This window comes from Perca fluviatilis, chromosome 20, assembly GCF_010015445.1.
Source record: "Perca fluviatilis chromosome 20, GENO_Pfluv_1.0, whole genome shotgun sequence".
NCBI lineage: Eukaryota > Metazoa > Chordata > Actinopteri > Perciformes > Percidae > Perca > Perca fluviatilis.
Window position 1 is genome coordinate 3,178,937 of NC_053131.1, and position 22,731 is coordinate 3,201,667.

The window sequence follows — 22,731 nt, forward strand, 5'->3', positions numbered from 1 at the left end:
CTTCCCCTGCTGCAAAGGAAACTTCCACTACAGCTCTTACTGACAGTCTTTGTAAATACCACGGAATATATAATTAGGTGCACTTTGCGCTTATCCTCCCACCTTTTTGGGTGGAACTCCCACTTTCCCCACGACCCTCCCACGAACACATATTGAAAGCGCAACTTGTCTCTTCTCGCTCATGTGGCAGACAATCTGCCATTCTACCCAAGTGCGCCCTGTTTGTAAATAGCCCGCATCGGTTACGTCCATCTTTGCGACCAATTAGCGCCTGGAAACAGGCGCAAACGGCTTGATAAATCTAGCCCTAAGTGTTTAACTGGCTAATCATTTCAGCTGGACACTACTTGTAGGCCCATATATTGTTGGCTACTTTAACTTAGAATAAAACATCATGTTTTGTGTGCAAACACATTATAAAGTAACTAAAGCTGTAACAGATGAATGTAGTGGAGTAACTAAAGTAACCAGTAACTAAAGCTGGAACAGATGAATGTAGTGGAGTAACTAAAGTAACTAGTAACTAAAGCTATAACAGATGAATGTAGTGGAGTAAAAAGTCCAATATTTCTCTCTGAAATGTAGCGGAGTAGAAGAAGAAAGTGGCATGAAGAGAAAAGACTCAAGTAAAGTAGGCTCTCTCAAAATGTCTAGGCTACTTAAGTACAGTACTTGAGTAAATAGTACTTAGTTACATTCCACCACTGTTGTTGTCATGGTGTAAAGTGCGACACAGCTCGAGAGATGGAGCGGCGGAGTGAGGAGGAGGGGCCGTCAGACCCAGCGGTAGCGGGTCAGCGGGCCGTTAGACCCAGCCCGCTGTAACGACTCATTCTCTGGAACCAATGAGGAACCAGCACTAATCCTCCCAAACGGACCAGAGTTAAATTCAAAACACACACACACACACACACACACACACACACACACACACACACACACACACACACACACACACACACACACACAGACCATGTAACCACAACATCCCTGGTTCCACTGGAGGAAGAAGTATTCAGATCCTTTACTTAAAGGGATAGTTTTCAGAACTTTAGAAGTATTGTTGCATAAACTACTTGTCCATAGTCAGTATGGTTGTATAAACTACTTGTCCATAGTCAGTATGGTTGTATAAACTACTTGTCCATAGTCAGTATGGTTGTATAAACTACTTGTCCATAGTCAGTATGGTTGTATAAACTACTTGTCCATAGTCAGACACCTAAAAACATCTATATTGGTTTAGGTGTCTCTATATTTAGAATATTTTCAGTGCTCTACCGTGCTGTCAGACGGCCCTTTACGACGGGGAACTGAAGCTGTTATCTCTGCTCTCTTCAAAGCCACCAGCCTCCTTTGACAAAAACAGACATTTTACCTCACAGTCGAATTAATGTAGTGGAGTAAAAAGTAAGCTATAAAATAATGAAAAATAATATATACCTTTGAGATGAAGCTGAGTAGAAATATACAGTAGTATAAAAAGGAACTACTCAAGTAAAGTATCTCTAATATGTACATAAGTACAGTAGGCCTACTCGAGTAAATGTGGATGTGACACATGAGCTTTTCATTGTTGTTTGTATAAATGGAACTATTTAAATCAGGCTTAAAGTGTTCAGGTTAAAAGAACGTTATATATGACTATAGGATAACGTACATAACATAACGTAAGCATACATAAGGTAAGGAGCCCCTACCTCGTCCGTTGAGTCCAAACAGGATGTGTTGTTTGTTCAGGAAATACCAGAGGCTCCACCTGCTGCAGGTGTTTGCTCACTGTTTGACTCACAGGCTGCACCTGGACTCAACCATCCTGCTGCGGGGGAATGGGACTTTTTTTCTTTCTTTCATATTTGATCTAATTATACCAACATTCTGAACCATGCTCTGTTTACTTCAGCTAGCCAGTGTTTAATCTGTGTTTGAGTTTTGCCATTCTTTGAGTTAAAATGACTCACAGGCAGAATTAGTGTGCAGGGTTTACCCTCTTCAGCCCACGTGGAGGAAGCTCTCACTGTAATACTGTCAAGTTATCACAGCGTTTTTTAAGCATTACTGTCTACGTTTGTTTTGTATAGTAGTTGTGTACTTTACTCAATCTGTTTATAGTATTAAAAACATAGTTTGGAAATGTGCTTATTCGCTTCTTTTTGCAGAGAGTTAGATGAAAAGATTGACACTACTCCGATATCTGTCAGGTAAAAATGAAGCTACATCTAGCAGCTGGTTAGCTTAGCATATCTAGCATAAAGACTTGAAACAGGAGGAAACAAAGATACGAAAATACACCTACCAGCATCTTTAAAACTCTAAATAACATGGCATATCTTGTTGTCAGTAGAAAAAATGAAAACACAATTTTATGGGGCAGTATGTGTGGGAGCTTTCTTAGTCCTTTTATATTTTTGCAGTTTATAAACCCTACGGAATCAAAACCGCTCCCGCATTATAATCCCTGTTAGGGTTAGTTTTTACTAAAATATGGCTAAATTCACTGACTGTCACTAAAATCCACAAAAGAACTGGTGAGTTCATCATGCCAACGTCCATCCATCCATCTTCGTCTGCTTATCCGGGGTCCGGTCTCGGGGGCAGCAGCTCCAGCAGGGGACCCCAAACTTCCCTTTCCCGAGCCACATTAACCAGCTCTGACTGGGGGATCCTGAGGTGTTCCCAGGCCAGGGTGGAGATATAATCCCTCCACCTAGTCCTGGGTCTTCCCCGAGACCTCCTAGTGCCTGGTACACCTCTTTAGGGAGGCGCCCAGGGGGCCTCCTTACCAGATGCCCGAACCACCTCAACTGGCTCCTTTCAACGCCAAGGAGCAGCGGCTCTACTCCGAGCTCCTCGCGGATGACTGAGCTTCTCACCCTATCTCTAAAGGAGATGCCAGCACCCCTCCTGAGGAAACCCATTTCAACGTGATTCTGAAATTCATGCTGTTGGCTGTCTAATAGCCGAGACACACCAACCAGACGGCCGACCGTCGACAGAAAAGCCAGTCGGAATGATCAGTCGGTCCCCGAGGTCCAAAAAACTGCCTCGGCACAAACTGAGGCGACACCGACTTGAGAAACGTAATACGTCTCCATAGCAGCAGGCGGCGCTAATCTGTATTGTTGCCCAAGAAATGAAAACCGGCAGCTGATTGGACAAACGCGTCACATGGGTTTGTTTTCTCCGGAAATTCAAACCCAGACTGTCATGGCGGCCGTTCAGAATACGATCTCATATTGTACTAAAATAGTTCACTGAAACATGTTTCTGAAAACATTTTAAGAGAGAAATAGGCCGTGCAGTTGCTGAATCTGTCTTCATTTCAGATCAACAAAGGTCAGTTTAAAAGATTTTACTCAGATTTTGAGAGACTCTAGTCACCTCATTCCGCTCGCCATTTCCGGGTGAGTCCCGACTGTCCTGTCTCCGACTGAACATGTCAGGTCGGCCAAAATGAAGGCCGACAGCCCCCCAGACTGACGACGGCACGGGACACACCGAACAGACTCGAGTCACTGACCTCGCCAGACTGTCCAACGGCCGATTATAAAGGGACAGTTCACATGTTTGTCCAGTGTGGTTCTCTGAGCTACTGTCTGAGTTTGGAGAAGCAGGCAGGAGTAGCGACACAGAAGCTAAGCAATGTCCTGCTGTGGGCAGCAGCTAAATGGGTTTTAGACACCTAACAACATGTATATCAGTTTAAGTGGATGCTATATTTAGAATATTTTCAGCGCTCTACCCTTGCTGTCAGACGGCCCTTTACGGCGGGGAACAGAAGCCGTTATCTATAGCTTCCTAGGAAATGATTAGGAAATTACAGAATGGCAAAACAAAGCATTAAAACTAGTTTTTGACATCTGCCCTTTAACCAGATAGGGTCTCAAGGTTAGGTAACAAAACAGGACCTTGCCAGTTGAGGCGTGTGATTGTGATTTAATCAGTCACAAAAAAGCAATTGATTCACTAGTGAAACTAGGGTGTTTGGGGCAGTTCCTGGCTTTATTCCAACATGCTAAATCCCCGGTACGATCCTCTAATTCAACATTTTGTTAACTTTTGCTCTGGGTGTTCGCAGTGTTTGACAAGTGGGAGGAAAGAAAGAGTTTTACTGGGTGACGGAAAATTGAAAATGAGTGCCCTTTTCTCTCTTTTTCTTTCTGTACTTCTTTTCTCTTTGCTGAACTTTTCTTCAAGGTTCTATAACGTTACTAGTTCCATTGGGAGCGGCTGCCGAGCTTTGTGGCAGTATGTGGCTGACTCACTCAACGCTTTTCTCTCATACATACACATACTTCGCCCACAGGAAACCACAGCACGAATACAAGCTCACCCACGTTCTCTCTCTCTCCATTACTGAAGAGTTTAATTGGTGTCATATTGCATACAGGAATCACACATTCTCTCTCTCTCTCCTACTGAGATGCTTCAGGTTGTATAAAAGGTGAACCTTGAATAGAGAGCGACAGCACTCACAGATGCGCTCATACTGGCTCAACATTTTAGGAAATAGTCTTATTGCATTTCTTTCTGAGAGAGAGAGATGGGCGGATTGTCATGTCCATACAGTATGTTAAAGGAAAACGCTGGTTTGTTACAACCTGGCATATTTCCCATAAGTGCGGCTCTGTGGCTAACTTTGAACTCACCTCCTCCATTGTAGAGATTGGGGGAAACAAGGACTCGTGTAAAGCAGTGTTTATCAGGGCAAACTCTGCAGGCCTCCTAGAGCTTTCCAAATTAACCTCATGTTTACATGAATCATTTCAGACACTTGTTTCTGAGTCTGACCGAAAGTAAACACAGAAAAGAAGCCGTCTCAAACGGCCATTATGGTGCCGTTGCCACCCACAAGATTGCCTGACCACTCGGCTGCTACGCAGACAGTGCAGGCAAAAGAGAGAACAAGTGGAAGAGAAAAGGTGGAGCGGAGATGGAGTGCAATAGAAGGAGAAAAGCCTTGCAGGAAGGTGCAGAGCTATGTGTTGCAGAACTACTTCCTTCCGGAGTTTATTCTATGTTTTATTTTTTGAATAGTTGTTCTTGTATTCTATCCTATTTTGTATTTATTATTTCTTATATATTTCGTATGTTCTTTATGTGTGTCTGATATTTTGCTGCTGTAGCACTGAAATTTCCCAATTTGGGATCAATAAAGGTCTATCTATCTATCTATGGCTGTGGGGCGTCCTGCTCGCAAAATTACAAATCCCACTATGGCCACGCCAAGACCGCCCTACGAAGCAGTTTGATTGGTTGGGGTTAGGCATTTCACCTCGAGTGGTTGAGGTTAGGATAGCCGATTGGTCAGGGGATAGGACCTGTACAAATCAGGATACGTTGCCTTGCGTAAGCATGGACGCCTGGCCAATAGTAGCTATAGGTCTTGGCGTGGCCAGAGTGGGAAAAAAAATATCGCCTCCTGCTCAGGGAAACGGAAGCAGCTGTCACTCACCGAGGCCCTGGCGGACTTCCTGTCGTCCTTTCTTCCGGCGGCCATGTTGCTCCAGACAGGGCATTCCACCGACGCGCGCAAAACACAGCTTCTTGTTGATGAAGAGAAAGAGGACGGCCAACGCCACGATGAAGACGCCCACCGCCGACAGGAAGCCGATGGCCTGGGGGGGGACTGGCAGGAGGAGGGAGAGGGAGAGGGGACACACAATGACACACTGATCAGACCACACAAACAGGCAGTCTGGAGACACACACACACACACACACACACACACACACAGTACGCATGGCACATGTGATGCACACAGACAAAACGAGTGATACTTTAGTATTTGAGTTACCCTCAGTGCCTTGCTCAAGAGCACAGTCAGTGTAAAGCTGTGTGCAGCTGCTGGAAAGAGAGCCAGTTTCCCAGCTGAGTTTCCTGGGCTGAACCAGCAGCTTGGTGCCTTGCGCAAGAGCACTTGGGTGTTCTTAACAAGCAAAAGCTAAAACAACAAGTAGTATGTCCCGTTCTGTGTCACATGTGTAACCGGAAGTGAAATAACGTAACCTATGTCGTGATTTGAACCCAAACCACAATCTTTTTCTAAACTTAACTAAGTAGAACACACACACACACACACACAAACACACACAAACACACACACACCAGACGATTCAGACAAGACGCAGGACCACACACAAGTATTCACATTTTACAGTTTGTGACTTTCGTAACTCAGGACAGAGAATGCAGCCGCTCTCATCCAACGTTTTGTGCATGTTGTAATAACTACATTATGCACATTTGAAAACATTTTAATAAATCAAATTCAGTCAATATATTATCCAGCCCGATGGTCAGTTGGAGAGGCTTAGCTGGAGCTTTATATAGCCTGGGGGGGCATCACTGCCTGAGAAGAAACAAAGCCTCCTCCATCATAAGCCCCTTTCCAGTCTTGTATAAAGTACTGGAAAGTAATACTCCAGAAAATGACTTTGGTAGAAGTTAAAGTCCCCTTTTAGAATATTACTTGAGTAAAAGTTTTCAAGTATCTGACATTAACTGTATCAAAAGCAATTTTCTGATATTAAATGTACTTAATTATTAGAAGTAAAACTAAAAAAATAACTTTGATTATGAACTTTATTGTGGCTTCCAAGTGAAGAACCAAACACTGCAAATATGAGAGAGCTGACATCAGCGAAGAGACAAACAGAAACAGAAATTTCCTTTTTTTTTAAGAATCTTTCACTCCAACATACGAAAACATTTCTTGCAAATCCCACCATAGGTGTTTCACCAAACCTGCTTTTTTGCAGTCTAACAAATTTCTTCTGATTTTATTTTGTAGTAACGAGTAATGCAGATGCTTAGGAGAAATATAGTGGAGTAAAAGTAAATGTCTCCAGAAATATAAACGAAGTAAAGTACAGATACGCGAAAAGTATACCTAAGTACACTAACAAAGTATTTGTACTTTGTTACATTACAACCCTGCCCCTTTCACACATGCACTGCAGCCCTGAACTTATTTAGACATTACCCAGATGAGCTGTACATGAGAACATGAATGTGTGACTCAGTTGGAGCGGATATTAAAAAAAAATTTCCCCTGCGAGCTTAGGGTACAAACTCACTTTGTACCCTCACAGAGTTCACAGCCAGTGAGTGGGCCTCTTGATGGCGTTTCTGTGATGCAGCTGGCTAAACCGGAACAATACAAACATCCAAAGGTGACGAAAAACACAAAGACGGCAACGAAAATGTCTAAAAAGAGAGAGGAGATACTGTTGGAACGGGCTGACGCCAAAACCATCAGACGAGAGACTCGGTTGTCTCTGACCTAATTATGGAGCGACTGAATGTCCTGTCTCCAGCAGGCGCCGCCCCTCGTCTAAACCAAACGGAGTGTAGGAGCCACGTTTCTCCTGTATGTTTGTTTATGGTCTCATTTATATTATTCATTGATTATTATATTGTGCACTAATATTGTAGGTGGTAGGCGTGTTCATCGGGGTTTGGGTGGAAGTGATAACAGTATATTTGTTTGCTTCACCTGTTCACCTGGTTTTTGGGCTTTGACAGAGAGGGGGCGAGCCTGGGAGCGAACACTTTCTGGTGACGCAGTTATTCGCATCACAGACTAACTTTACATTTGGTAACCGCAGTACTAGTTGTATTTTACGTGTGGAGGAATAAATCATTGAAAGTGGATCTTCAGCGCGTCAGTGTGTTTTTTGCACTTTTTTGGACTGTCTACAACCGCAACGCAGAGTATTTCCATTAGGGGTGGGACCCTCGAGGTACCTCACGATTCGATTCAGAGGGCTATGATGCGATGATAAAACAATTACCGATGCATCTTGATACATCAACAAAAAAAATTATGTCTGTACATGATTTATTTTTTCTCACTGCTTGAATACTTGCTACTTTTATAACATAGCATTTGTGGGGCAACGTGACATCATGACTTTGCGTAAACATACACTCCCACTTTCTTAAGCAAAGTGGCGTGTTATCTGTAAGTCAATGGAGTTGATAAACACGCTAAAAAGTGAGTATGCATCTTGATAATGCGCCAATAATGGCATACGAATTGGAGTGACATACATACGCCACTTCATGAGATCAGTCTGTGTGGGGCACCCTGGTAGCTCACCTGGTTGAGTGAGAGCCCCTGTGTACCAACGCTCAGTCCTTACCGCAGTGGCCAGGGTTCGATTCCAACCCGCGGCCGTTTGCTGCATGTCGTCCCCCCTCCCTTTCCCCCTGTCCTGTCTACAGCTGTCCTATCAATGTATTTTTTTAATCCTCCGTGTCCTCCTTGGCTACTAGCAACTGCGTGGAGGAGGGGGGGCTGTGTGTGATCACGGAAGGCTTGTATCATGTGGCTGCGCCAACAGTGTTGTTGTCATTACTTAGAATTCCTCATGGGGGAGACAGAAACTACGCACTATAAACATTCAACCAGTCACTTAAATACTTGCATATTGTCAATTACAAAAAATAATCAGTAATGCTCCATCATAAGACTCTGACCTGTCTGCAGCTTGTTTATACAGGGCAGACACAACGGACTGATTATTGACTTTTCTGCATCGCGCCGAGCCATAATCTTTCAAGAGATAATCGTGATGCATCTAACGATCGATTTTTTCTCCTGTTGTGTGCTATATGTGAGAAAGGGAAACTTCAGAACCTGCACCTGATTCTCATAGTTCATATGAAAAAAAGCGCTTTATTTAATTTGTATTTGAGCTTGGCTTGTGAAAGTAGTTCTGGATTCTATTTTATTTATTTTTTTATCCAGTGATGGGTAATGGGTTGATTGGCAAGCATTACAGAAAGAAATTAGTGAGAGAAAATTGACATAGAAAAGAAGGATGGAAAGAGAGAGTGGAGACAGTAAACAACAGATACAGAAAAAAAGAGGAGAGGCAGAAAAACACCTGGACGGAAATAGAAAGAGGAAAGTAGCAGTGAGGAAACAGAGGAGTGAAAAACCAAATAGAGAGTAAATAAAAAAGAGCGAGAGAGACGAGGTGATACGATGTGTACTACTCTGCTCTCAATGAGGCGCCTGAGACTCAATACAGAGCCACAGAAATGCACAATGGGGGGGGGTCGCCGTCTCCCGTTTCCATGGCAACGTGTCAGAGAGTAGAGAACTGAATCGATGGGAGCAAACGGAGACGAGTGCACATCCTGCTGAGAGCCGACGCGAAAGAAAGGACTCAACGGCGTAGGTGTGTGTGTGTGTGTGTGTGTGTGTGTGTGTGTGTGTGTGTGTGTGTGTGTGTGTGTGTGTGTGTGTGTGTGTGTGTGTGTGTGTGTGTGTGTGTGTTTTGTGAGGGTGTAATACTATTATGTTGTGTTTATTTCATACACCATCTTTTGTTTTTTCACTCTTCATGTCGCTCTCTGGCCTTTTTACAGAATCAAATCTCCCACGCTGTACAGATGTACCTTTTTAATCCGCACCGAAAACATCGCCAAGCAACACTGTGTGTGAGTGTGTGTGTGTGTGTGTGTGTGTGTGTGTGTGTGTGTGTGTGTGTGTGTGGCAAAATAATGAGCAGCGACAGCAGCTGTTTACGCCATCCTTCTACATACACCAGTATTTGTACCAGTGTTGGAAGAAGTACAGTATAGACAGCAAAAGTCCTGCATTCAAAAGTTTACTTAGTACAAAAGTATTAGTGTCAAAATGTACTTAAAGTGCCAAAGAAAAAGTACTCCTTTTGCAGAATGGACCATTTTTGCATTATAATCATTACTAGATAAATGCAGTTTAATGTTGCAGCTGGTAAAAATGTAATGTAATTCTGCTGTGTACCTTAATCTATAATAATATATACTTTATCTGTTGATCATATTTTGTATTAATAATCAGAATCTGTAAAGTAACTATCAAATAAATGTAGTGGAGTAAAAAGTACAGTATTTCCCTCTGAGCTGTAGTGGAGTATAGAAGCATAAAGTGACATAAAATGGAAATACTCAAGTTAATGTCCAATATGTAATATATTTACTGTAATAAATCCAAAAATGACCCTAATGCGTCATCAGATATTAAGGAAACATGCTAAGTTGAAATACTATCTTTTCTGACAACAATGCTAATGCCAGTATTTTCTCCTTTTGAAATTTCCGTTCCGTGACGTAATGTCGGTTTGTGTTTTGGCCTGTGTGTTGTTATCAACTGCCCAGTTTGACAGCCAGGCCGGGTTGCCAGATATACCTGGAAAAACATAAAGTCAGCGCGCTACAGCTGGAACGTTAGTACAGCCATGAAAGCAGCACACAAACAAACAAACAGGATCAACGGAGATAGATTCTACCCGACCTAAAAAAAACGGCATGTTTCTAACAGTTGCGTGACCAGAGACATAACAAACCCGTCTGGGTAAATGTCAAGCTGTATTTGAAAGATGGAGACAGCTTAAAGCCCAAAAGGACGCCGAGTTGGCTAATTTCCTCCTGAACAGGTAAGAATTAGCTTCAGGCTAATTTATCACAGCTACTATGGACGGGCATTTTATGTCATTTCAACATTCGTGTAGCTACTCATATTGAATTATATAGCTAGAGTACCCGAGTTTACTCGCAAAAACAACTGAGACACAGCCAGTGAAGTGATCCTGACTGGTCCTGGCTAACGCCGCCATGCTAACCCTGCTAACTGCTAACGTTACCGGAGGACCAGGCAAGCAGGCCACGGCTGTTTACAATGTGTAGCCTGTTCAGTGGCTATAGCCGACAACGGTGAGTTATTTTAAGCCACGAGAGGGGGGCTGTAAATCGGGAAGAGAGGACTGTGAGTTTGCAGTGTGTTTAGCGATTGTTGCCGTAATTCTAAGCCAATGAAGTGTGTTCAGTCGGGTGGGAAAGGACGGCAAGGTAGTGATATTTTTAGAGGTTCCTATCGTAACTCTAAGCCGAGGAAGTGTGTCTGTCTGCGTGTGGAGAAGACGACCAGGTTGTGGGATTTTTAGCAGTTTCTACGGTAATTCTATGTCTGTCAGTTGGGTACAGAGCTCCGCGTGAGCACGGGCTTTTATAACTGTCAATATAGCCAGCATCTAACGTTAGCTACTCTGCTGTGCTGTGGAGTAATGTCTGGCTATGTGAGACTAGCATCTAACGTTAGCTACTCTGCTGTGCTGTGGAGTAATGTCTGGCTATGTGAGACTAGCATCTAACGTTAGCTACTCTGCTGTGCTGTGGAGTAATGTCTGGCTATGGGAGACTAGCATCTAACGTTAGCTACTCTGCTGTGCTGTGGAGTAATGTCTGGCTATGGGAGACTAGCATCTAACGTTAGCTACTCTGTTGTGCTGTGGAGTAATGTCTGGCTATGTGAGAGAAGCGTCTAGCAACATTTTTGTGAATGCTGCGGGCTCAGTCTGGCAACCTCCGTGAACTTTGAGACTGGGGAGGAGGGGGCGGGGGAAACGACTCTCTGCAGCAATTTGAATTTGTACTGCAGTAACTTTTTTAAACACTAGCTGTCAGTATTACATATTGCACCTTTAAGTAACTCAAAACTGTACTGAGTTACTTTCCACCACTAATTTGTATTATTCTCAGATAACAGAAAAGAGAACATGACGTCTAAAAGCTGCATCATATGTGTAATTCATGAATCAATTCACACAAACAATTATTTGTCTGTCCTCGTTCTCTCCCGTGACATCCCCAATGCTGCTCATTTTAGCCTCGTTCAGCTCCTTGTTTTGGTTTCACAGCGGATTTACCGTTTTAAACTCATTTACAAAAAAATGAAATGCCCTGCTGGAATGAACACAGTGCAATGTCGGGACGGTGTGTTCGGGTGCGGCTGTAAAGTGGAGTTTCCCCTTTCAGCTGCTCTGACAGTCACACAGACACTGAGCTCAGTGTTGGAGACTCAGAGAGCCTCCTACTGTCTGCATCCAGATGGACAGGAAGAAACCCCGGGTCAAAGTCTGGCCTCACACCTGCTGCACACACACACACACACACACACACACACACACACACACACATAGACACACACACACACAGACACATACACACAGACACACACACAGACACACACACACACACACAGACACACACATACACACACACACACAACACACACACACACACACACACACACACACACACACACACACACACAGCTTTAGTTACTAGTTACAAAACACGTGTAGTTTATAAAATACGATGTTTTATTATAAATTAAACTACCCGACAATATAACGGCCTACAAGTCACGCTGAGATGATGAGACCATTACAGTTTTTTACAATCACTTTGCCACTAATTTCAGAACCCTGACGTCATTTTTCAAGTCTAGACACAAAACTCACAACCAATGATCAAAATACACATTTTTTCAAAACTCTAACACTTGTTTCAATTCCTTGGATACAATACACATAAACCTGAGATCATTTGTTCATTTAACAAAGATCACCTGTTCAATATGACACAACTTAACATCAAAGTACTACTATTTCAAAAAGCAATTCACACATTACATTTCAGATGATTGTCTATTCATTTCATTACAATCATCTAACTAGCAATTGATACAACTGCTCAAAATGATAAGTAACTGTTCCATTACTCTCAATGCATAGTTGTATGGAAACAGACAAACAATATTCCATGTTTAGATCATGAAAGATTCAAGATAACGAGATTCATTGTCACCAATTAGCGTGGAGCATGAACCAATTAGACTACATGATCTATGGATGTAATATTTCATCATCCTTCTTTACTGTAATGTACTACTGTTTATCAGACACTGTTTTTATGGTCCCATGTACCACTTTTGAGACTATTTACAGTATTGACAGTACTGCACTGTATGGATGCATGCCCCTGGAATTGCTTGTTACTGATGATTGAGATATATACTTTATATATATACTGTATATATCCATATACATATATACTCATACCACATTGTTCGCCATGCCCGAAGGTTTTTTCCAAGATGTTTGGCTAATGCAGTGTAGATGAGAACCTTTGGCCAAATCCACAAGACAGAGTTGATGAAGATGTAGAAGTACAGTAATCACTCCTTTGTTTTGCTTTTTACAGTACAAGCAAGTTGAGGAACACTGCATTTGATGTTTTACAGTAATACTGTCTTTTCTTTTCTATTTTGTAGCTAATTATTTAGCTTTGATTCAAATAAACCTATGTTGTGATCGTACTCTATTGTTTTTCATCAATACATTTCAGGTTTTGTTCAACGATTAGTATTCCCTCTACTACTGCAGTACTTTTATAGAGATGTATTTACATCTAGTACCATAATGAAACATGTGTCACCTATTTTGTACTACAATATTTAATGATTGTACGAACAATGACACAGTGAAACTATGGGTAGCTTGTGTGTGGGTGATCTAAAGTAACGTTTCTATGGTATTTCACCATAAATTAGTTTTTTGAACCAGTGATTGTGCAAGTGCAAGATTTCTTTAAAGATATGAATGCACAATGCAATGTTTTGAACATTAGACAGCCTGTGTTACAGGTTAAGTTACAGTTGCAGTGCAAACATGCAGAAGTTTACCATAACTATTACCTTGCTGGTTTAGTGTGTTAGTGTGCAAACATTTGCTTATTACATCAAACACAAAGTATGCAAAGCTGAGGCTGATGGGAATGTCATTAGTTTACTTTATTATATCACTGCCATACATTACTTATATACTTAGTGGTTACTAACTGTTTCTGTCTCAGTATATAGATTTATTTTACTACCACTTCTAGCACAGTATTATATTTTATATTATATTCCCATATTTAAGCTGCTGCACTAGGCTATTTTATGTCTCCGATTCTAATCAGATTAATTTATTAATTTATTAGAGATGTAAGAATGTCATTGCCAACAACTGCTTCATGAATATAAAAAACTTGACTTTTTCCGATTTATTACTTCAAAACTTTAGCTGAAAGTCGTCAAATGCCGCACGGTTCTCATTTACCCCCCAAAAACATCCTCCCACGTTCCTCAAATCTACCGTGGCGAGCGATTACACTGCTGTACTTTACACACTAACATCATCAGTACTGCAGATGCAGATTCTGATTACCCACCTAAAGTCATTGTCTGTCCTTCGGGAGCCTCGAATGTCGGATATGTTGGCTGCGCCCAATCAGCGGGGGGGTCGGGGGAGGGCTACACCGACAGAAGACGGTCAGCGATAGTTTCCAAAACTCCAGGAAGACCCAAAAGGGAAGCCTTCATGAAGGGCTGTTCAGTCCAACACAACAACACGAGCTCACCAACTTCCATGTCTGGAAAGGCGTTGGCCAACCAACCGCATTCCCTGACTGTTCAAATAGCCTACAACTTCTATCTACAACCCGTTAGCTCCACAGCGCTGTGGAGTAAGGTCTGGCTACACCACACATACATTCTGGGATAGGAGAAAATTTGTTCTGGTTTATTGGCATTTCTTTAAACCAATCAAAATCGTCTTGGGCAGCGCTACGCCCCGGACACAGTGACGGTGCCTCTGCTAAATAGCCTCAGGAAGGAACTTGTTTTGGTGGAACGTGTACGTTCAAAAGTAGTTTTAGTCGTGTAACAGAAAACTCAAATTGGACAGATAGTCTAGCTAGCTGTCTGGATTTACCCTGCAGAGATCTGAGGAGCAGTTAACCATAGTCCTCACAAATCCACCGGAGGTTAGAACGCTGACACAGAGAGAGAGGAAGGGGACGGACATCCGGCCCGAAAATTAGGGACATCCGGCGAATTTCCAGCGGTACCTGAACAATCCTGGAAGTAGAACGTCCTAAATATAGACTACCACACTGCTGACGCATGCACAAAGGGGATAGGACGCCATCGACAGGCGACCAAATGTAACGGAGCGTTACCTCATAATGTTACCGTATAATGACAGATTTCCCTGGGTTTGAACATTTTTCATAAGTACACAACTCAACTAAATATATAACATATAGGCTAGTTCTAAAAACTGAAAACTGCCTCAAAAATAAAAAACAATACAATTTAGAGAAACTTCAGAAAACGTTTTCAGCTTCAGTTCCATCAGTTCCCCCCCAACCCCCCTTCCCGCTCACTCACAGATAACCTTTACATCAGAATACATTAGATTAGATTCACTTTACATATTCTCAGTGGAAGGTTAATTGCATTATAGCTCCAGCAGGGAATCAGTTGGATAGTATTGATGAAACAGTTTGTTCAACGTGTTAAAGGCAAATTATAATGAACAAACGTACAAACAAGGATCAGGGACGCGATGTGACCCAGAAGTCAATGAGAGGCATCGGATCAGTCTAATGAGATGGAGAGATCCAACCAACGGCAATAAAAAAAATTCACAAACACTAATCTGTGACAGACACGGTTGTGAAAGGTTGTTTGTGTGTGTGTGTGTGTGTGTGTGTGTGTGTGTGTGTGTGTGTGAATACTAAATCCTTATCCCCTGATTACTATGCAGCTGCTGACTTTTCCACCCCGTCTTTGAAGTGAGTAGCTCCAGCGGAGAAATGAAAGCACTTTGATGTGAGTGTTAGATTAGGCTGAAAAAAGAAGAAGACGCAGAGTGGTGGCGGCGGCGAAGGCCACGTTGTTACCGCTCATTATAGAGAGATCCCGAAGAGGACGAACACGCCACTTTGTAGTTTTTTCTTTCTTCTTTTTTAGAGATGAATAAAAGGAGTGCCTGCTGCTTCTTTCAGTTCGTACTAAGGTCACTCATTAATGTGGGTAATTAGTTTTAGGGCTGTAGGCCTGTTGGCCTATGTGTGTGTGTGTGTGTGTGTGTGTGTGTGTGTGTGTGTGTGTCCTGGTCCTTTGCCTACAGATCTTTACTATACCACACACCTGAATGCTCTTTCCCCAGCAGTGGAGAAGTATTCAGATCTTTTCAGTACTTGAGTAAATGTAGTTTTAGTCTTTAGTCTTAGTTTCCTGAACTCTGGTGGCTCCAGGAAGATTACTCCTCTGTAGTAATAAGTCTGGATGTGAGTGAGACCACATCCATGCTTATTTTGAACGTTTTCCTCCGCTCTGTTTTGGACTGAAGCGAGCGTCCTTCCACTCCCACGGACAAATGTGAAAATTCTTGTCTGGTGTGCAGTGGGTGTGAAAAACAAAGCTTCTCCAAAACAATGACGTACGCCTGTTCAGATGGAGGATGGATGTTAAAAAAGCCGACTTATTCTCGCATTCAGGTCCTTCTGTTATTGCTGGTTTTAGATGACTTAATCCAATGCCATGAGTTGTTATTGATCTGATCTGTAAACCTTTACATACAGCATCAGTAGGAAGATATAAAAATAATAATGAGGCTCACAGTCGGCGTTCCAGTTCATCCCAAAGCTGTTGAATGGGGTCGAGGCCAGGTTCTTCTACACCAAACTGGTGTTTAAATCCCATTCCTTTTTTTATTATCATATCCTCAATAGACCTCATTCACCAAACGTTCTTCAAATCTGTTCTTAAACCCCACTTACGCAGTTTTCACGAAGATTCTGTCATTCACCAATGTTTTCTTATTTGGGATTTGTTCTTAGGTAAGACCACAATCTACGCACACTCAAGAGCACTCTCACGCACAATTTAGAGCTTACATGTTTGCGCAAAGTTAAGTAAGTAAGTAGTTCTCTTCTTTATAATTTTTGAACAAATTTTTTTCAATATTTTACAGATTTTACAGTTTGTTTGTTTTAATAAATACACACTACACTTACTGCTCATTTGTAAAGCACTTTGAATTGCCATTGTGTATGAATTGTGCTAGGCATATATAAATAAACTTGCCTTGCTTTCACATCAATTATGTTAGCGGGGAACCTTGCCATCCAATAATAAGTGATTGAGTGTTTTTTACGCCCAAAGTGTGCAAATTTCTGCAGACTAGGACTACCCCACACAATGGCGTATTTCTTTTTCTATGCCTCAGATTTAAGATCAAACCATTTATTTTTTACTTCATCAGTTCTGCGCCCTTTTCCGGAAACAGCGTTCACTGCATGCGTAATTGCTGCTTTGTATCCACTGCTGACGCTACTAAATACGATGATGTATTTGCATTTATGTCAAAACCTAGAGACTTTCAGACATCAAAATGTCATTTATTAATATTTATTCTTGTCAAAATGACATAAACATCTTTTCGTATTCTATTTTGCCTGGAAACGCTTCCAACATGCTTGCGTGTCACGTGAAAAATCGGCTATTTCTAGCATGCACGCGTTTTCTGAGACGTGCGTGTCATGTAGGCAAATGTAACATGGGAGCCCAAATAAAAACGGACACGCCACGCAGCTGACACGCTCACGCAACGCAGCCAGTGTGAAATCGGCCTAACTTCTTGTAGCAGTATGCTAAGTGCTAAGTGTGCACACGGCCCTGCGATCTCATGCCCTTTTATGGGAATAAACGGGGCGTTTACCTATGCCAAATAGGAGCAATGGGCACGAGCTTTACATTTACAAAGACATTGGGATTCAACATTCTAAGAACACACCTGCGAACAATTCTGCTGTTTAAGACCACGTCATGAATTAGACGTAGACTTTTCTTAGGGACTTTCTTACGAACAAATTTAAGAGAAAACTGAGGAAGATAGTGGTGAATGAGGCCCATTGTTTCTATGTCCACATAGAAACACAGGACTCTTCTGGATAATGTCACGGTCCTAAAGGTTTACGTTAAGGCCACCAAAACGTGTCCGTTTTTTTTTGTCCGTCATTTTGAAATGGCAGATAAATACTATACAGTAGTACCCATGAGCCTCGGCAACTGTTGCTATAATGAAGAAGCCAGCCAGAGGTGGAGCGCTGCGTTTCACCATTGTAACTGAATTCATCCAAATTGACGTAGAATCTGAGTGATAGCATTTTAACTGTGTTTAAGCCAGCTACTAGCTTAACGGTAGGCTAACGTTACCTGCTGCCAAGTGTTGGGTTACCTAGCGCCATGTGCAGTGATGCCTTTGTTGCTTCTAACGTCTGATTCTGAGCACTAGAGGGCAGCGCAGGAATTTAAGAGTAGTCTATATCCACGAAGTTCCACTTCTGGGATTGCTCCGTTGCTGCCGGAAATTCTGCTGGATGTCCATTACCTTCCTCTTTCTTTGTGTTGGCGTTCTAACCTCCGGTGGATTTTACTCTTTTCGGCCGTAAGTCTGTTACCTTCCTGTGAGGACTATGGTTAACTGCTCCTCAGATCTCTGCAGGGTAAATCCAGACAGCTAGTTAGACTATCTGTCCAATCAGAGTTTTCTGTTGCACGACTAAAACTACTTTTGAACGTCCACATGTTCCACCAAAACAAGTTCCTTCCAGAGGCTATTTTGCAGCGACACCGTGGCTCCGTGCGGCGCTTAGCACCACCCATGACTATTGTGATTGGTTTAAAGAAATGCCAATAAACCAGAGCACATTTTTCTCCTATGCCGGAATGCTGTGTGGACTAGCCAGACCTTCCTCCGCAGCACTGTGGAGGAAGGTCTGACAATGCGAGACCACTTTAAGTGGCACCAAAATAAGTCACCAAAATCAGTCCGGTAGACACCGGTTGTTTAAGAACCTAACCCTAACAAACAGGCACTGATTGATGGTAGGCATCTGGTTACTCCATCCCACTGATCTCTTTTAGAGAAAAAACAGAACTCCAGAGCTGACATGTCACGTTCACTGGCTGTTATTGTTATAGACTGGAGGTCAAATCAACCCAGAGACATCAACATGTTAATCATGTTCTCAGTCCCCCTCAAACCCACTGACCACAAGGCAAACGCATGCACACGCACACACACACACACACACACACACACACACACACACACACACACACACACACACACACACACACACACACACCTGAAAATCATAGTTTCCCTGGAAACAGCCCAGTGGCTTTATTAAGGTATAATGAGCGTGCCTTTTCCCACCCACATGTAAGAAGGTCTCATGTTACCATGGCGCTGTCTGACTGTTCGTCCTGATTGGCTGGGAGGACAAGAGCATCTCAGCGTTGAGATGGAAAGACGATGAATAAGAAGAAAACAACACCTCAGAGGAGGAAAGAAGCTCAGAGTATAAAGCAAGGCATCCACAGTGAGACAGCTCGGGGGTCAAACTCACTTTCACTGAATATGCTGCATGCATGCAACCCTAAAACTTTTAAACTATACTACTAACACGTTTTTTTATTTTATTTTCACTTTTTTTTTTCATGCAAGTCATTAAGAACAGGTTCCTATTTGCAATGGTGGCCTGTAAGTATTATTTATGATAAATGTACTCTTCAAAAACAAATCTTTATATTATCTTTGATCTTCACTAACTGTTACTGCCATGTTTGATAATAAAGGTTATTGTGCAGCTGTAAAAAAAACCTGCTTCATTACATATTTTTGTCAATTTAAGAAATCATTTCATGATCTCTGACATGTGTTTGTTACCGTCAGCTATTACAGTTTTTCACGATCGCTATGACAATTTTTTCAATACTTTTAACAACTTTCCTATACTCTTAACGCACCAACACACCTACAACACACGATTGGCAAAACAGTTAATTTCATGCTCAAAATCACACATTGTAAACTAAACTCCAACACTGATTTTCAAAATACAATAATTCACTAACACAATACACTATGTTTACCAAAACAATGCAATCATGTCTCAAAATCAAATACTTCTTCCACAACACTAACACATGTTCTCTTCCAACAGGAACATTTAGTCAATCATCGCCAACAATGTCATACAAAACACTAACATCCCATGGAATTACAGAAACTGCATTATTTTATATGTGTCAGTCAGGTCTGCCCTTATACAACAGACACAAGTGATTGTATTGATCATATTGCACTGTAGTTTCTGTTGAATCCTCTCTACATTTTTGTTTTGTTGGGTTTAGTAAATTGTTTTTGAAGATTATTTTTTGGGCTTTTCCGCCTTTATTTGACAGGACAGCTAGCTGAGAAAGGGAGAGAGAGAGGGGGGGGGGAAGACATGCAGGAAATCGTCACAAGTCAGATTTGAACTCTGGACTTCTGCGTCGAGGCACAAACCTCCAAGTATATGTGCGCCTGCTCTACCCGCTCACCAATTTGTTTCTTTTGCTGCAGAGATTCAATACAAAAAATGAGTGACCCATCTCAGAGTAGTTTTATAGAATGTACGGTTTATGAAAAAAAGGACACAGAGGCAGAATTGTCCTGGTACTCCTCTTCCTCTCCCTTGTGAAGGCATTTTTCTTATTTTCTGTGTTCATCTACAGTATATTGTTCAAATAGGTCCTCTTTTACTGTACTACCATATGATCATGGGATTGAAAGAACCTCAACACCTGAGTGTGTTTCCTAGAAGGGAATCAGCTGGGATTGATCTATAACTTCAATCAGCTGTTTCTCATTAAATGCATGTATAAAATGCAGGGGATGTATTTGAGTTTCAATTTACAATATGAACAGCTGTTCACTTTGACTTTAGCCTATAAGTTAGGTTAAGAACAAGATGTTATCTGTTCTGACATACAGTGTGAAAGCATTTGTAAATTTGGCAGTAAAGATCCATTGTTTTGGTTTTGGTGGAGCTTGTGTGTAAAAGAAGTTCAAGCATTTTAAATCTGTGTTAACTGTATGCATTTTGTGTCAAAGCAACAAGAAATGTGTTAATTGTATAGCCTACACAGACGGATGTTGTGCTAACTGTTTTAAGAGTTTATGAAAGTTGTTAAAAGTATTGAAAAAAATGTCATAGCGATCGTAAAAAACTGTAATATTGTATTTGCCTAGAACAGGGGTGTCGAACTCAACTTCACTAAGAGCCACACTGGAAAAGGAGAATAGCATCAAGGGCCAGACATGTAGAGTTCATTTTCATGCTTTTATTTCGAAAAAGTCAAATATCTTTGACTGTATTATTCCATGTCTCATATTGTCTTCTCGCTTACAGTTTGGTCCACATAAAGCCCTAAAAAAGGCAGCAAATAGTTCCTTAGAAATCTTAGAATTTAGCAAATCAAGCAAAACAAAGATTACATTTTAAAAGTCGACTCACAGCAACCTGTTTCCCAGCTTTAATTTCGAAAATTCTCTGCTTCTGGGGGAATTTCTGGGAGTCTCAAAGTCAACAAATCGACCAAGTGTGGTGTAGTTGCCGTTTGAAAAACAGTTTCCTGTCTTTTTGTTTTGGTGCACAACTAGGCGGGCCAACATTTATCGTGAACCTAAATTGATATGTGGGCCGGATCAAAACCTGCCAGGGGCCGGGTTTGGTCCGCGGGCCTTAAGTTTGACACATGTGGCCTAGAACATCCAAATCAGTCACATATGATCTGGCACAGAGTTCTGAATTAGTCTGTAAAACACGATAAAGTGTTTCACTATTTTTCCTACTCTGTTAAAGCTCACAGTTGAAGTGAACTCAGCACCAAACTGCCATCTTTCACTCTGTGATTGGACACTTAAAAACAAACAGTGACTTCCTGACATGAGAGGACTACTAGGAGTTGTACCAACGCCACCATTTATCCATCAATTATCATAGTTTTATAAATATTGATCAGAGAAATTGAGGGAGCAGACGACTTTTTGCTCCATCGCCACAAAATAAGGCTTTGCAATACTGATGCTGAGGCGCCATCTGCTGGTTACAGGCTACATTTCACCTATATATTTATATATTAATATACATCATAGACCTGCTGGGACATCACTGATGACATTTGAATCAATAAATCTCAAATAAAATTGTGAAAAAAAAGAAAAAAAAAATACCTGCCTCTATCCTTTAAATTTCGACGTCCAATAGGTGCTAAAATGGATCACAGGCCTACTTGGCACATCACACCGAATGAAAAAGTACTGCTGTGTTCTGATCCATCGTCTACATAAATAGTTCTCCCTGCTCCATGTTTAGGGAATGTCGGTTAAGGGGACTTCTTTCAACAAAATGCCTCCATTCAAAACACCCTGCAATGTCACCAACGCAGACATCACTTCCTCTATGAGTTACCCTGGTAACGTAAACACTTTGCTGCTACTGTGGAAATGTTATTAATTATATGTCATTTAGCTGACACTTTTATCCAAACCGACTTACAATTGCTATATATGTCGATGTATCACAGTGGGAACTGACCCCAGGTCTCCCACACCAAAGGCATGTGTCATATCCACTGCACCATCACCACCCACTACAACCCACTACTACCCACTACCACTAACTCTACTGTACTAAACTACTGAGACACAAACATACACCATTACAAAACGTATTCTGTAGAAATGTATGTAACTTGAATAAATGTGTTTTGATTCATTTACAATTGAGGCGCAATGACTGATGGGTAATCTTGCTTGTGAGCGTCAGGCGAAGTGATGAACCGTTGTTCAGTTCTTCCCTACACACTTCGCAGTTCCCTTTGAACTGAGCATGTCTGCTGCCTACGGTTTGGAATCTTACTTAACATGGCGGAATACCCTACGGAGTCCACCACGCAGGGAACTACTGGGCGATCGGAACGCACCTTGCATTTCTCCCTCAGGTTGCCAGATAACAAAAAAAAAAAGGTTTAAAGCTTGGACATGTTAAATCAGACTCGCTCTGTTTCTTCAGGTCTCTCTTGCGTTAGAGATCTTGATCTCAGTGAGACCACCTGCATTTAAGGTTATAGTAATAAAAAAAAAATCTGTTAAGCTTCCAAACTTGGACATGCATGACTCAGGTTAGATTTATGCTTTATTGTTGGTACTTTCAAACAGAGTGTT

General features: G+C 41.8%; 1 protein-coding gene across 5 annotated transcripts in view; it reads right to left on the reverse strand.

The window, feature by feature from the left end:
• The window catches only part of syt16 (synaptotagmin XVI), a 53,508-nt gene that overhangs the window by 19,712 nt on the left and 11,065 nt on the right, over positions 1–22,731 (reverse strand). For 2 of the 5 annotated variants that reach the window (XM_039786432.1, XM_039786431.1), the window contains exon 2: positions 5,456–5,629. The exons of 1 other annotated variant lie outside the window; for it this stretch is intronic. In XM_039786432.1, the coding sequence (XP_039642366.1) occupies positions 5,456–5,629 (174 nt within the window). Of the gene's footprint in view, positions 1–5,455; positions 5,699–22,731 lie in introns of all 5 variants that reach the window. 2 more of the 5 variants (XM_039786430.1, XM_039786429.1) reach the window with 1 other exon arrangement.